This window comes from Phalangium opilio, unplaced genomic scaffold, assembly GCF_054372755.1.
Source record: "Phalangium opilio isolate 3A_F unplaced genomic scaffold, DU_Popi_V2 ptg000082l_1, whole genome shotgun sequence".
NCBI classification, from domain to species: domain Eukaryota; kingdom Metazoa; phylum Arthropoda; class Arachnida; order Opiliones; family Phalangiidae; genus Phalangium; species Phalangium opilio.
This window is the reverse complement of record NW_028324189.1, coordinates 1994924-2011014: the sequence shown is the minus strand read 5'-3', so window position 1 is coordinate 2011014 and position 16091 is coordinate 1994924. Positions and strand designations below refer to the sequence as shown.

The window sequence follows — 16091 nt, the reverse complement described above, 5'->3', positions numbered from 1 at the left end:
GGGCCATCCGTAAAATACTCCTTGAATCTTAAATCGAAAACAGTGTCCCTTAAGGCAATCAAAATGGAGATAGAATTTATACATTTTCGCCTCAAAATTGATTTCCCAAAGAACATCCCCCTTAATTTATGTAAGACTTGCCAGAAACATTATGTAATTCTACAATATACTTTTGTTATTGGTAATTGTTAATTTCATGGACATTTTCGAGGGGTCAGTCACTCAAAGTAATCCGTATACACGCTTGCACTAAATCGATACCACCCAATCATACCTTTAGAGTGATTACACGTAATCGGTCATGGTTGGACAGAGTGATTAGCCCCTCGGGTGGAGGTAATCACTCTGTTCATAAATTACGGGTTAGCAGTTATCTCTGCCAAGGTTTAGGGGGGACTTTGAATATAACCTGTAATCTTTAAATTTATATTTCTTCTGTTATGCTTTATTCAACTTATGATGTAATTAAATATTAATTAAATGCAACTTTGTCTAAAACGTACTTAGGTACGACCGCAAGCTATATTTTACAATTTCCCAAGTTCCTTGGCTTATTTTCTAAATTAATAGCTAAGTATGAAATTACCTCGTATTAGATTTGATCTTGATCCATATAGATCAAAACATTTGTTAACTTTATTATAAGATATTACAGAATTTAAAGAAATTGACTAATACTACATAAAATCTGGCGCTAGAAATAGCTTCATTTTTGGCACGAGAAAAATACACCACCACGTGCTTTTGTATTTTAATATTCAAATTAGGCATAACACAACTACAAGAATTAATTTTAGAAATATAAACTTACCACCGTCTTTGAACGTTTAGGGCGATGTTTACTAGATTTGTAAACAAACTAAAGTCCTTGGTACTTACTTTAGAATAAGTGGCACTTCAAATATCCGGTATTGAATAGCAAAAAATATCACAACTTACCCTTTTAAAAGTGACTTAAAACTTAAAAATAAATAAAGGCCATTTTTAAATAAACAAAAACACATCTTTTATTCATATTAAGAAAACTGCATTCTTTTTTCAATACAACAATAAATTTAATAATAATAATATTAATATTACTTAGAAAACATATTTTGTTTAAAAATTTTGGAAAAATTTAAAAAAAATATTTCCCGATAAACAAAATGGGGTACAAAAAAATTTAACGTTATTTTTGGGGTTGGGAATTAAATTTGGCAATTATTTTAAACTTTCTTAAAAAACCCAAAAGTAAATTAAGAAAAAAAGTACTCAAAAATATTGTTCATGTCATGTCTTTGGAATAGTAGCTCGCGCGCGAAAAATGGCGCAATTTTTTTAACAAACAAAACAATGTTGAGCATTCATGTTATGTTTTCGCCAAAAAACAAATAACCACAATTTTGACTCTTTCTCCATCCATCTTACGCCACTTTCTTGGTCTGAATGGCTTCACCGTTAGCCAACCCAGACTTGACATGTCCATTACAATTCTCGTGGAGTTTGCCGGTGACGTCGCGTTCTTTGGAAACGGAAACGGGCTTACCGAAGTACGATTTAATGAAGAAATGGACGAATAATACGAAATAGGAGGCGTAAAGGAGCATGGTACTGTAGAGCACGTGATAACCGACGTCGCAACGTTCCCCGCGCCAAAGGGTTAACTGGACGTGTATCGTGACGAAGATACCCAAAATCATTTGAGTAATTTGCGACGTGGTAATGAACATGGCGATTTGACGCGGTACTCGGACTTTCATGGCTCTTAACGCGAAGTAACTGTACATGATACTATGGACGGAGTAGTTCATGACGATGGTCCATCGAGCCAATGAGGAGTGATCGGTGTATCCGAACCATAACACAAACGCGGTGGCCACGTGATGGTACCAATGCAAGAAAATTAACTTTTGCTTACGTAAGACGATAAAAGCCGTATCTATAAACTCAGGCACTTTGGACATGACGAAAAGGAACCCCCAAAAGCCGCTGACTTTGTCGTAATCAGCGTAACTTCGGTTGCAAGCGGAAAAATGAAATCCGTAATTACTTATCGCGTGGATGAATTCCGGCATGGTCCTCAAGGTACCCATGATGCTAAATATGGCTAAGAGACCATTCCAAGCCGCCAATGGGTAACGCAATTCGTATTTCTGGCGGGAATTCATAAGTACTCGGCCACCGAATACCGAGACTAGGTAGGCCAGACTGAAGTAGATGACTAGGTACCAGTTGTCTCGCATCCATTGTCGACGTTCCTGGGCTTCGAACGCGTCTTCAAATGGAAACACGACCGAATAGGTCGGCGAATATTTGAAGGAAACGTTCGTTTTGAAGGCTCCGGAGATCATACTGTCCACTTGATCTAAAATTGAAAGAAATTAACATTAAAAATTAGTTAATTATAATTGGTCGAGTCAACGTGGTTTAGTTTAGGGGGAGTTTTTATGCGAAATATTGGGAGGTGGGCCGAGTGTCTGGGGGTTTTCTCTAAAACATATATTTTTAATTAAGTATAGTAATTAAAAGCTATGAACTATGTTTGGGATATTAATCCTTACTCCAAAACGTTAGTTAATTAGACGAAATTGGTCTTTAATTAAAAATTAACCAACGATATCAAATTAAAAATAATTAAGCTGACAAAGTAATAATTACTTAATTAGCGTACCTCGAAATTAGCCAGAATAAATTTAATAAAATTTAATAGTTTTCATAGTTAATTTAATTACCCCGTACCTTATTTAAAATTAACTATCCAAATTAAATCGAAAAACAAACAAATCGGGACATTAAACCATAATTACCATCAAGGAATTAAATTATTTAATCTCTATGTAACTTAACAACCCTTTAAATCGCCTATTATACACGCCCTTATCATTAAAGCTAACAATTATAATTATCTCCAGAGTAAATTGTTTAAAATTATTAACCATTACTTTCCTTGATTAATTTCACCCCTTCAACTAAGCTATTAAATTAAATAAACTTTTCCTTAATAAAATTGAGCGAGATATTAAAATAACTAAGTCTTAATTTAAAGTAAAAACCAGTAACAAATAATAAATAGAATTAAATTGAATTGAATTAAATAAAAAATAATGTTAAATACCATGGACCATGATGATAGTTGAAAAGTCCAATAATAGCGAAAAATCAGAGAGAGCCGAAAAAGTGTTACCAATCTCAGAAAAAAACGATTGTAAACTGAACTCTGGCGAAGCCAAGTGTTCTACCTGACTCTAGTTTTGAAATATTCGGATTTCGGAAGTTCCTAAGCCAACCACGATTGTTCAAAGTACGTTCTCTCGCCCTAAGGGGTTTCAACAAGGCCTACCTGGCGATTTCGCAAGGATTTTCCAAATAACAAGGCATTTCTCGGGGTCATACCGGCCCGGGGAGGGTTGACATTTCTTTGGAAGATAGCTTCAAAAGAAAAATTGGAGGCAGGACGTTTAAGATTTTTTTGAGGGGGTACTCACTAATCAGGTGCTAAGGTCAATAGCAGTCAAGGTTAGATCTTAGAGAGTGAAATGGTTTCGATTTAAGACTTTTTAAAGTGAGATGGTTTCGAAAACCTTTTTATGTTAAGGGCGAGATTTAAAGATAAATATACGGCAAATGTGTTAAAGGAATAGAAAAATTTTAACAAAAAAAAATGTAATAATACAGAAGGGTGAAGGTTATTGTGAGATAATTACACCCCCCTCCTATCAGCTTTGACATGATTACTGCAGTGTTGTCAGATAAATTTTAATCAAATAGACTATTTCAGAAATTGCATACAGTGAAACCAACACACAGGGGCGAGGCCACGATTGGGGTATTCTGCCTCTCGTTAAGAAGCCACTCTAGAGGGCAGTGTGAGTTAACGTGTAGTTAACTCAAGCTCCATCTGGCGTTGCTAATTGGCGCGAGGGAGAATACCCCAACTGTGTTTTGATTTCTCATTATGTAATTTCCGAAATGGTCTATACTGCTAGAGCTAGACTCTCAAATAGTTGGATAGTCCAGCCAAACTTCTTCAATCGTCATCTTTTCTTCTGGCCCATGTGCTTAGTAAGACATGAAAAAAAGCGCGGGAAAACCAAGGGAATACCGGATCGTTTGGCCACTCCTGTGCGGTCTTCCTTTTACGCCTCAGGTCAAATTGCTTTGGATTTCCCCGGCGGATTTACTTTTTAATGAGAGTGTAGACGAACCCACACGGCAATGGTTTTTTTTTTTTTTTTTAATTCATCTTAAACATGAATTACCAGACTCTCTCTGCTATTACCGTCACTAAAAAAACTCGCATTACAACATTCAGTTTCGATTTTCAGGATTATAAACATTAAACGCTTAAGACGCGATTAGAATTAATAAAACTTGAATTTCAAAAGTCTTCATCTAAGATTTAGCTTATTGGGAAATCCCACCGTTCAACCAAAACAATTTTTAAGAAATTTTAAATTTCATTTATACTAGGAAGAAATTGAAATCAAAAAATTTCCCGCGCGGAATTTCTTTTTAAATAAATTAATCTATATCAACTTAAAAATTCCTAATAAATTCAGTAATTCATATTTATTTTCAAGGACAAAAATTGTTAACTCAAACGAAAAGCATTCAAAGAATCCAAATGGACACAAAAATTTCAAATAAATCAATTTGGAAAACTTACACAGATTTTTTTTCCCAAATGTCAGATTTCTGTCCTGTGTATGTACACTGTAGAGTTTACCACTCGCGATTGAAGATTGAAGATTTTTTTCTCTATCTTGAAAAATATGTCACCACCATTTGGAATTTGTATAATTTTAATTTAAAACTAGTATCACGGTGCGCTTATATTTTTACGAGGTTGGAATTATTATCGCTACAGGAATCCTTGTTTAAGAATTAATATTACCTACGTCTCGCTTCCTATTGGACTACCTTGCAATGAAAGGCTAAGCATTGGGTCAGACGTTAAAATAATATTAAACCAAAGCAACCTTGATGTCGAAACTTTTTTTTTTTTTAAATTTTATTTTATATTATTTTTTTAAAATGGTGCGTGGGAATTTTGGCGAGGTTATAGTTACGTGGGGGAGTGTTGAGTCAGAGTTAATATAACACGAGTAAATAATGGTGTACAGGGTGTTTCAAAAAGGGTGGTAATCAATTTAGACCCTTAATAGCATAAGATCAAAGAATATTTTTGAGTCAAAATCGTCCTTAAACTCCCTGTACTTCTATTCTACAATTAACCTTCTTCGAACACCCTGTATTTTAAGAAATCTATTATGGCTTATATTATATTTTTTCCCTTTTTTAAAGTTTGTGGTATTTGAATTTAAGAAAAAAAAAATTATTTCCGAGTTTTTGGTAACTTTCTAAGTCACTTGCAGCTTCGTATTTTGAAATTTAACCCAATTCAGTGAATTAATTCATAAACTTAACTGTATATATTCATTACTTCCTTATATTAATTCATAATTTAGGTTTTATATATCTATCTATATATATAGATATGTATATAGAGTTTATACAATAATAAAAATAATAATAATAAACATAAGGAAACTGTTAATACTTACCACATAATATTTTTGAATGAAACCTAATTTTCAAATAATACAGGAGTTAATAAATAGCAGGAGCTAATCACCCTTAAAAATAGGTCAAATACGCAATGACTGTTTACACAATTAAGCAAACCATAAATTTTAAAATTGCATAAGCTAAGCCTTTCGCTATTCAAATACACCCTTAATCTTGTACAGTAGTAACATTTTCACATATTGGGAATATGTACAACTATATATGCCTTTTCTTTTTTTCAAATCCGCTAAATGAAACAGTGACAATACAATTTTTTCCGGGCGCTCTGCCAAACGCATTAATTAAGGACATATCCGATCGAAATCACGAGCCGTAATCGAACTCGCCTTTAATAGCGCTTTAAAAAATTAAATTGCATATTGCACGTGAGCCGGAACTCGTGGGATTAACGGTAAATTAACTTAAGAAATCTCGTGCCAAAGCTATTTTAACTAAAATAGTCTATTTTAGTTTATAGGTTGTCTGTTAAATGTAAATTAATTCGAAGTTTTGTCGTGATTTTTTTGGTTTTCTATGGGATTAAAAGCTATTAAAATTGGCTGATAACTTCAGGTTAATTAATACATCCTGTTATTGCATGGAGAGTATTTATCCATGCGTGTTATAATTTATAATAATTTATACCGTTATTCAAATGTAAATTTATAAATTTACTACAGACCCTTTTCAAATGTATCGTCTGCTCCTGATATAGGGTTAATACGTAACATCCCCGTTATATATTGTGGTTCCAAAGACTTTAGATAGAGCTACAAAGTTACCAGTCCTTTCGTTTGCATTACTGAATTAAAACCTCGCCGGCAATCGAGAAGAGATTTTTTATTTATTTATTAATTTATTTATTTACCACATCTCGCGTGTCATGCTAAGAGTACAGTAAAGGGAAGGCTTTCACAGCGGTAGTGTCTCGTATAATTTATTACCAGCGTGGGATGAGACCGATTATAGCCTAGGCAGTGGGGGGAAAGCTATAAACTTAATGATTGATTATCAATTTATGATACAACGTATAAATAAAGGTATAAAAACACCTGATTATTTCACCCCCGACTTTTGTAAAAGGAATAGATCATTTAAGAGTATTATATTTCGAAAGTGCATATATAATAATGAATATTAGAAGCTTGTGTCTACATCTACAATATTAAAATTAAAAAAAAAAGATTGACTTACAGCAAGCTGTTAGGCGAACTTGATTCAACCCCGTGAATTTATTGAACTCGGAAGTCAAATAACAGGTGTGTGTGGAAAATGGAAACACGCAATAAGCATCAATATTTGATAAAATCCTTGAATTATAAATTATTCATAAATCATTCATATATGGGATGCCGTCTTCTAGACATCAAATAGCATAAATTTGCAATTATTTAAATATAAATTTAAGCCATCAAATAGCTTAAATTTACATTATTTAAATATAAACACATATAAAAATTGCTTTGCCATATTTACCCTGTTGAAGAGTTTGTAAAACTAACTTTAATTATTTATATTTAAATTTCAAAAGAACTTGTACGCCCGCCTTAAGCCTAATTTGAAGGAAAATAAAATCACGTGATTTTTCTCGCGCCAACTAATTTTAATATACCGTAGAACTTGTGTCTAGACAGCTAGACGATTTCTTACACGTTTGTTGGTCAATTTCTTGAACTATTTAATTAGCCAATCAAACCATCTTGAATTAACCAAAATTTAGAAATGAAAAGAAATGGTTTAAGTCCACGTAACAAATTCCAAAATTACAAAGTTTATATTTTGAATCAGCAAATTACAACTATTTTTATTGATCTTTAAAATGTATTATAAAACATTAATTCTTTATAAGTAATTTAGAAAGAAGTATATATTTTTAAAATGATTGCGCATTCAATATTAAGTAATTATTTGTACATTTATAGACAAAGTATATTGAGAAGACATGATGTAAATGTCTCGCGGCCAATCATAATCGAAGTTGGGTAACATACAATGCATATCAAAAAACACAATATGGAAATTAAACGGGATTTTATCCTTCTCTAATTATTATCAGCCGATATAATAAATTCCTCGGAGTACAGTGTGGAAAAGGTTAATTAGTCCAAAACTTTTTAATTCAAGAACTGGGGGTTACTGGTCCTCGGGACCAGTTTATTATTATTGCGAATCTATTGGAGAACAAAGGCTGGGACCAGTCCGGAGACAAGTTTATTATTTAGGACACTAGGGGGTCACTGGTCCCAAAGGACTAGTTTAAGAAATATCCTTATTTCCCAGACTGTTGGTGAGTCAAGAGATTGCAAAAAGAAAGGCTACCAGTTCAGTTTGAATCAGTACTTGACTAATTTGGCTCACAGAGGGCCTGACAACACGGCACTGAAGTGGAAGCAGATAGTAAGGGGGGATTTTCTTTAGCCCCTTTTGTTAAAACTGTCTATTCTGACCTTTCCCACACTGTGTAGCTATAGCAATGTCAGGAAAAAATATTATAAATAACTTCATATTTATACCGAAATTGTATAGAATTTTTTAAGGCAAGATTGGTTAAATCGCCTTTTAATAGCACTCTATTGGAAACGTAACCTTGTGCTAGAATAATAACGGACATTAGAAATTTATTAGTGCCATAAGAAACAGCGGTTGAGTTAAATATTTTAACGGGGCTCATTTCCTACTATTCATTTCTGCTGATAATGACGATCATTAAGACAGGGCTTTTTGTAAGAAAAATACATCCTAAAAGATTTAGTTGAATTTTAAATTTGTCAGTTATGCTATATAATAGTTATAGACTTTGATAGTACCAAAGGTTTTGGACGTCAAGTCTTGATAATGACTACGAACGTTTAGAGCACTTTTATCGCGTAGTCTCTCGTATGATGCCAACAAAACAGCAAATATCTCGTCAGTTGTGATTTGTAAATGTATAAGTATCCTTGGTGGTAGACGTACGCCGACAAAAAACCGCTCTAAAATTCGATACGCCTCTCACTACTGCATCATGCGAGGTTATAACGTAATATGCTTGCCGCTTGTTGAAGTTTATTAGCGTGTAAAGATTTAAAGAGTGCATACAACCTCGTATTACTTGCAAGTATTTGTTTGTTTATTTATTTATTTAAAGAATTAGTGTAGTGAAAGTCTCGTGGATCAATTAATGATATTGAAAGATTTAATTTTGGACACTGTCAATATATTAGAAATCGTGCCAGCAATTCTGGAAGCAATTAGAAACAGTACCAGTAATTCTCAGGAGCCAATTAGAATCCGTACCGGCAATTTTCTGACCAATTTGAAACCGTACCGGCAATTTTCTAAACAATTTAAAACCGTACCGGCAATTTTCTAAACAATTTAAAACCGTACCGGCAATTTTCTAAACAATTTAAAACCGTACCGGCAATTTTCTAAACAATTAAAAACCGTACCGGCAATTTTCTAAACAATTACAAACCGTACCGGCAAATTTCTAACCAATTAAAAACCGTACCGGAAATTTTCTAAACAATTAGAAACCGTACCGGCAAATTTCTAACCAATTAAAAACCGTACCGGCAATTTTCTAAACAATTAGAAACCGTACCGGCAAATTTCTAACCAATTACAAACCATACCAACAATTTTCTAACCAATTAAAAACCGTACCGGCAATTTTCTAAACAATTAGAAACAGTACCAGTAATTCTGGAACCAATTAGAAACCTTACCAGCAAATTATAAATTGTAAAAAAAAATATTTAATCAGAAATTAAGAAGGACTACTCCGTGAACCAATTAGAAACGATACCGCCAAGTTGTTGAATTAATCCAGCAAAAACAATACCACCATCACGTCAAAATCCGCTCAAATTACAAAATGGAAACCGTCTCCGTTTTTGAATCGAACTCAACAACGAAATTCACGTTCAATTTCGAGAAAACATTCGATACCGCGACTATGACTCAAATTTTCAACGACAAATTATACCTGCCTTACATTTTCGCTGCCACATACCTGGTATCGGTATTTACCGGCAAACAATTAATGAAAGATAAGGAACCTTTTAAACTGAAAGAATGTCTAATTCTATGGAACGTCTTGTTATGCGTTTTCAGCGCCTTTGGTTCGTGGCGCATTTTACCCGGGTTATTTCAAGTGACATGGCAACATGGTCTTCATTATTCGATCTGCAACCGTGGGGATAACTTGGAAAATGCGGTTATTGGATGCTGGCTTTGTTTTTTTACCGTTTCCAAGGTGTTTGAGTTGTTAGATACCGCGTTTATCGTTACCAGGAAGGGTCAATTGAGTTTCTTACATTGGTTTCATCACGCAGCTACTCTTATCGTTACATGGCACGGATTCGCCGAGTTGATCTCCCTTTGTCGTTGGTACACCGGCATGAATTTCGCTATTCATACGATCATGTACGGATATTACGCCTTAACCGCTGCTAAAATTAAGATACCGCGTTTTATAGCTAAATGTATCACTGTTTCCCAAATTACTCAAATGGTTATCGGTGCTGTTGTAAGTCTCGTTAGTTGGGTGACGCTTTTGAATGGGAAAAAATGCGATATTTCTATCGGGTTAAGTTTCGCCTTCGTTTGCATTTACGGCATTTATTTTTACCTATTTTTAAAATTTTTCTTGGCCAGCTACGTCAAAGGGCAGAAAATTAAGTCTAAATAACAGTAAAAGGGGTAATAATAATAATACGTACGAAGTTCGTTACTTGAAGTGTTGAAAAATTCAAATAGGAAATATTGTCTGATTTTAAAGGGACTCCAAAGAAGGCAGCGGCGGGTGGGTTAAATTTATTTTGAAATACGTCAGAGGTACGTGACCGAGTTGAGGCGTGGTTCAAAGAAACTTTTATTTTATTATTTCAAAAACGAGCACTTCCGGGAACTGGTGCTGTAGTGTCGCGAAAAACAGGACTAGGTGGCCAGTCCAACTCCATACCGAGTCTTTGGATCTTAGCGTCACGTGGTGCCTCTGACTTAAATTGGATATGTTTTAACCTCTTCCAAATTATTGCTAATTAGCTTGTTTACTGCCACCTTTTAAACAATATTGCATTTAATGTATTTTCTTACTACCCCCAAAAGAGGGCACTTTTAGCCACTCGTATAATCTTTACCCACCAGCTGCTACCTTTTTTGTTGTCCCTTTAATTAAGAAGTTGACTCATAAACCTAAATCCGTAAGGATTAGAAGGCAACCAACCTGACCCTTCATTAAACAGAATCAAACCTAACCTTAATCACGTGGATTATTTTTCTCGCGCCACGTTTTCGTACACGTGCTTTGGTCAATTTCTGAAACTGGACTAGGAGGATCCATACCTTTTACCCAAGGAGGCCTGGCTTTTGACTCCACTAAGGAGTCTATTCTCCCTGTGTAAGAGTTGAAGACTGGCCTCCTTCTGTAAATGGTATTAATCCTCCTAGTCTAAAAACTATGTATATACCGTTTGAGACCCTTGCTTTTACTACCAACCGGTTTTTCACTTTCAATTTTTCGACAAACCATTTAAATTAAATTCCTATAAAGTTTTGGCAGGTAGGTAATTTGATATAAAATATATTTCACCTAATGTTAGTTTTCTATCACTTTAATTGTATGCCAGCGCCAGAATTAAATACGCCTTTATATAATATATTTAAGAATATTTTGATTTACTGCCAAATACTTATCTCAATTACATAGAACTTCGAATAATTAATTGACTTTAGGTGGCAAAGGTTGGGTCTTTTGGGTAAATTTCTTGAAGGTTGTCTTGATTTGTTATCTAATTGTAAGATACCGCGTACCTTAGTGTTTAAGGTTAGAACTGTGCAATGTCCTTCTAAGAGTGACACTCAAAATAATTACGTGATTAAAATATAAATCAAACTAATTAACAACAATTTAATTTCCTTGGGATTAATTGTTTTCGTACGTGATTGCCTAAACGTTTATAATAAAATATTATTTTTGTACTTTAAGAAATATTAAATATTAAAATTATTTATTTTCTCATTTTTATTTATTTCATGGGTGGGTTGGGTTTCGTTTTCTCTTTATAATCTCTTAGCATCTTGTAGTTCGGAAAGACGAAATAACGTACGGTTACGAGTATTAATTAAATATTGGGATAATTTTGTTGTTTTTGTCGTGATAAGAACCGGGAAATTTTTAATATTTTGTTTTTGTTTTAAAAACATTAATATTTCAAAATAAAAATTAATACTACACTAATTTGAAGATATTAAAATAATTCTGCAATTATTCAAAATTAATCGTAGATTTTGAATTAAAATTGGCGCCGAAACATTCCTTATTTTGAAATTTATTTCAATTAATTAGATTTTTAGTTATTTTTAAATAGTTTTATTTATATTTATGATTATTAAATTTTATTTGCAATTATTTAGTTTTTTTGCAATTATTTAGCTTTATTTGCAATTATTAAATTTTATTTCCAATTAATTAAGTTTTATTTGCAATTAATTTTATTTATAATTAATTAATTATTTATATTTATTATAATATATATATAAATAAAATTTAATATTATCTATGAATGATATTAAATAATGAATCGTAAAGGTTACTCACCCATTTCAATAGAAAAATTTACAATAATCCATTTAAGAAATTGTTAAATTTCACACTCGAGTGATTTGGCACCGTTACACTGTTTAAGCGCTTATAATCTGTGCTTAAAAATCACGTTAAAAGCTGAATGAAAATTGAGGGTGTTTTTAACATATATACCGTTATAGTCCTGGGCAATGTTTTTCTTTTTAGTAGAAACATTTTTTTTCCTGTTTTTTATAATTAAGTTAAAGACGGTATTGACATCTGTCTTAAAACAGTTGAAACGTTTTATGCTTGTAATTGTGACGTCATCCTTCATTAAGATCGTGATGTCACGATGCAAATTAGGGGCGATCGACGTCAGAAACAGGTTTTCTGCGAAAGAAGTGGAACGTCTGGGTGAAAACAACTTGAAGTGAAAGTGAAATCATTTTTTCCTTTCTACATATTTTTACTTTTATTCGTAATTCACGATTTTAGACTGATTTTGAGTCGAAAATGTAACTTCTATCTCCATTTTGTTCGCCCTAAGGGACACTGTTTTCAACTTAAAGGCCGACTTCCATGGAAGAGAGTTCTAGCGAACTGAAAACCGAGCATCGAGACTAACAATGGAGCGACCGTACCGATTTTCGAATCCCCGCTGGGGTAAAAGTTGGAGGGGGTTCTAGCTAACTGAAAGCCGTGCTATGTGGTTCTAGCGAACTGAAGATACACAGTAGAGAATTTCCTTCAGGGGAAAGCAAAAATTCGAGAGGAAATAAATTTAAAAGGATTTCTATTGTTCATCTTCAGTTCGCTAGAACCACATTGCACGGCTTTCAGTTTGCTAGAACCCTTCCAACTTTTGACCCAGCGGGATTAGAAAAACAGCAGGTCGCTTCATTGTTAGTCTCGATGCTCGGTTTTCAGTTCGCTAGAACCCTTTTCGCTGGAAGTCGGCCTTTAAGATTCAAGGATTATTTTACGGATGACCCCTTAAATTTAATTAATTAAGACAATGATTTCTAATTTAATTAATTAAGGGGTCATCCCTAAAACACTCTTGAAAATCATAACTCGAAAACAGTGTCCCTTGAGGCTAACAAAATGGAGATAGAAGTTATATATTTTCGACTCAAAATCGGTTTCCCAAAGAACAATCTTAAAGGCCGGATTTTCTGCTAGAGGGTTCTCCTGGTGCAGAAAATGACTCGCGACCGAGTAACAATAGAGAAGCGAGTCGTCTAAAAAATACGGTTCTCCTGGTACAGAAAATCGAGGGATAGGGGTTCTACCGGTGCAGAAAATTGAGATATGGTATAGTCACGTTAAAATTTTGGACCCCCCTTTTCGCCCCTAAACTTGGGCGCCCAATATTTCCTAAAGTACGGTTTTTCGGGACGGGTACAGAAACCCGAGCACTAAACATGCAGCAAAAGTAAACTATAGCTTTGAAGCTCAAGCAATAGCTAATTTAATAATCTTCTAAACCACAAATGCGTTTTGTTGAATACCATGGGGGTTAGTCTCGCCAATTGTTAGCCAAAGCAACACCAAACTGTCAAAGAATCAGTGGCGAAGTGTACTTTTGAGCAGAGGTATAGAATCTGAATTCAGTATAATAAACTAGTCTTTGAAAACCTTAAAAGCCATTGAGTGAGGGCTATGGCTATATCACTATGTTGAGAAAAATTTTAAAAGAATTGTAGGCACATGCAACCCATAAGATAAACTTGAGGATTTTTGCCTACAGGAGTGAGCAAATTAATTCTGCACTTCATTGCAATTGTTTAAAAAAGTACATTTTAAATTAAAAAATAGAAGAAATTTTTTAATCAATCGGCTATATAGATTTGGATTCAGCGGAGTATTTTCTTTCAAAATCATATTTTTCCATCTCAGTTTTAAAATAAAGGGAAAGAGTTTTAGTAACATCCGAACTAGCACATTCGTGTAAGTAGTTTTTTTCTGAACCATCTAGCGTTAGTTGGTTTCATGAACATTCCATGGCAAAGTCTTATACGAAACAGTTTCTAATGAAACGATGGAGCACTATACTAAAATATTTCGAACCAATATCGTTAAAGCCGTACATTTGGGTAAAACTTCTAGTTTTACTGTTAAAAATCTCCCTCTCCCAGAGAGCTATATGGTTTCTAGAAACGTTTGGACATCCCAAAGAAATACTCTATTATGTGACTCTAAGGGTAAGCAAATTTTCTGGTGTCTACATATTCTTAAAACTCCCCAACCCCTGAGGGGGTTGTACTAGTAAAGGTGAAAATCATCACTATACTCCCGAGAATATAGAAAAACTATCCAACTTCTTCAAGTCACGAGGTTTCACTTCTGTTAAAAATCTACCTTCCAAATATCCAGTTCGAAGAAGTAGTAAAGTCAATGTTGTAAATTTTAAGAATATAACGGGACTTTAGAGGTTACCGCCCCCTTTTCGGAGAGTTGTTCTGCCAAGGCTACTGAGCGCGTTCGACGACAGGGAATGTCAGCCACTAACTAAAGGCCGCCGACAGGTTATGGCAGCGCTCACAGAAATACCTCTCGTAAATCCCGTATATATAACAAGGACTGCGCCAAGCTCGGGACCCATTTAGTGGTATTTCTAGAAGATTTTTGTCATTGCACTGAAAGAGCATCTCCCAAAAATTTCTGGGGTCCCCGCTACGAACAATTGTAGAAACCCATTAGCGACCGTGCCATATTACTTTAAACCCCCGCGGGCGGTACCGATACTGTTTTGACCCATTACTGTCACCCTCCTTTTTTACCTCGACAACCTTTCCCCGTATCTTTTGTAATGAACGTATAGATTATAGGGAGCTACAGTGCGAGAGAAAAGCCATGTGACGTGACGTCATTTCTGGGGTCTTAAATTGTATTGCCAAAGCTGATGACTTCCAATATGGTTGCCAGAGCCAAGGTAAGAGATAAGAGGGTGTGACGTCACGACAATATTCCTAGTAGCACTCTACTGGCTTTCTGTTCTTAGACCTTTGGCACGGGTAAAATTTCAACTGACTTTCTTGTTCTTCGCGAAGTGGTCTCACAAAACTTAGGACTGCTGAACAGATTACTTTGAAAATGAATTCCAAAGTGTATGTATATGTTTATTGCTCGGGTTTCTGTACCCGTCCCGAAGAACCGTACTTTAGGAAATATTGGGCGCCCAAGTTTAGGGGCGAAAAGGGGGGTCCAAAATTTTAACGTGACTATACCATATCTCAATTTTCTGCACCGGTAGAACCCCTATCCCTCGATTTTCTGTACCAGGAGAACCGTATTTTTTAGACGACTCGCTTCTCTATTGTTACTCGGTCGCGAGTCATTTTCTGCACCAGGAGAACCCTCTAGCAGAAAATCCGGCCTTTAAACTGCTTGACAAATTTCATCCAAATTCATTCAACCATTAAAGCGGGATTGAGTAACAAACATACAAACATCGAAACTCTCAAACTTTCACATTAAAGATATTTTACCTTACAATTTAAGGTATTTTGCAACATTTCCAAAAAAGAACAATTGTTATTTTAAAATTATTTATGGTAGTTACTTTTAAATCTTATAATTATTTTTTTTTTTTCACGAGAAAAACATTCTTGTTATTTGATAATTAACCCATATATCGAAATTGGAAGCATATAAGAAATTTACTCATTTATAATCGAAGTGTTTTTGTTTACGTATAAAATCAAGGGAACACTACAATTAAACAAATATTAAATACCTTTTATTATTATTTTTCTTTAGGTTTAATTTACAAGAAATATTAAGGAAAGAAAAAGGGTTATGAGAAAGGGTAATTTTTTCACGGGCAGGTTTGTTTACGTATAATTATATATGCAAATTTAAATGATGGTATTATTTAACTCTTTCAAGGTCACGTTCAGCATTTCAGTCTTAATTTTCGCATTATAATAACGTAATAATTAAGCTGATTTTTCCATGTCGCCAATAAGATTATTAGTTAATTCCAATA

At 34.1% G+C, this 16091-nt stretch overlaps 3 protein-coding genes across 4 annotated transcripts in view; 2 read left to right on the top strand and 1 right to left on the bottom strand.

The window, feature by feature from the left end:
- Positions 1-16091, top strand: part of Sec24AB (Protein transport protein Sec24AB) — an 85811-nt gene that overhangs the window by 11382 nt on the left and 58338 nt on the right. The gene's annotated exons all lie outside the window — the stretch shown is intronic.
- Positions 982-3298, bottom strand: LOC149650832 (very long chain fatty acid elongase 6-like). The gene is made up of 2 exons (XM_089847484.1): positions 3095-3298; positions 982-2344 (listed from the first exon to the last, which is right to left on the bottom strand). Exons 1-2 carry the CDS (start codon positions 3102-3104, stop codon positions 1404-1406), a joined length of 951 nt encoding a protein of 316 aa, XP_089703610.1. The 5' UTR covers positions 3105-3298; the 3' UTR covers positions 982-1403.
- Positions 8472-11554, top strand: LOC149650831 (putative fatty acid elongase 3). The gene has a single exon (XM_089847483.1). It carries the CDS (start codon positions 9407-9409, stop codon positions 10220-10222), a length of 816 nt encoding a protein of 271 aa, XP_089703609.1. The 5' UTR covers positions 8472-9406; the 3' UTR covers positions 10223-11554.

What these genes read in the sequence shown, in the direction of transcription:
- LOC149650831 (XM_089847483.1), top strand. Translation starts at nt 9,407, where the DNA reads ATGGAAACCGTCTCCGTTTTTGAATCGAACTCAACAACGAAATTCACG.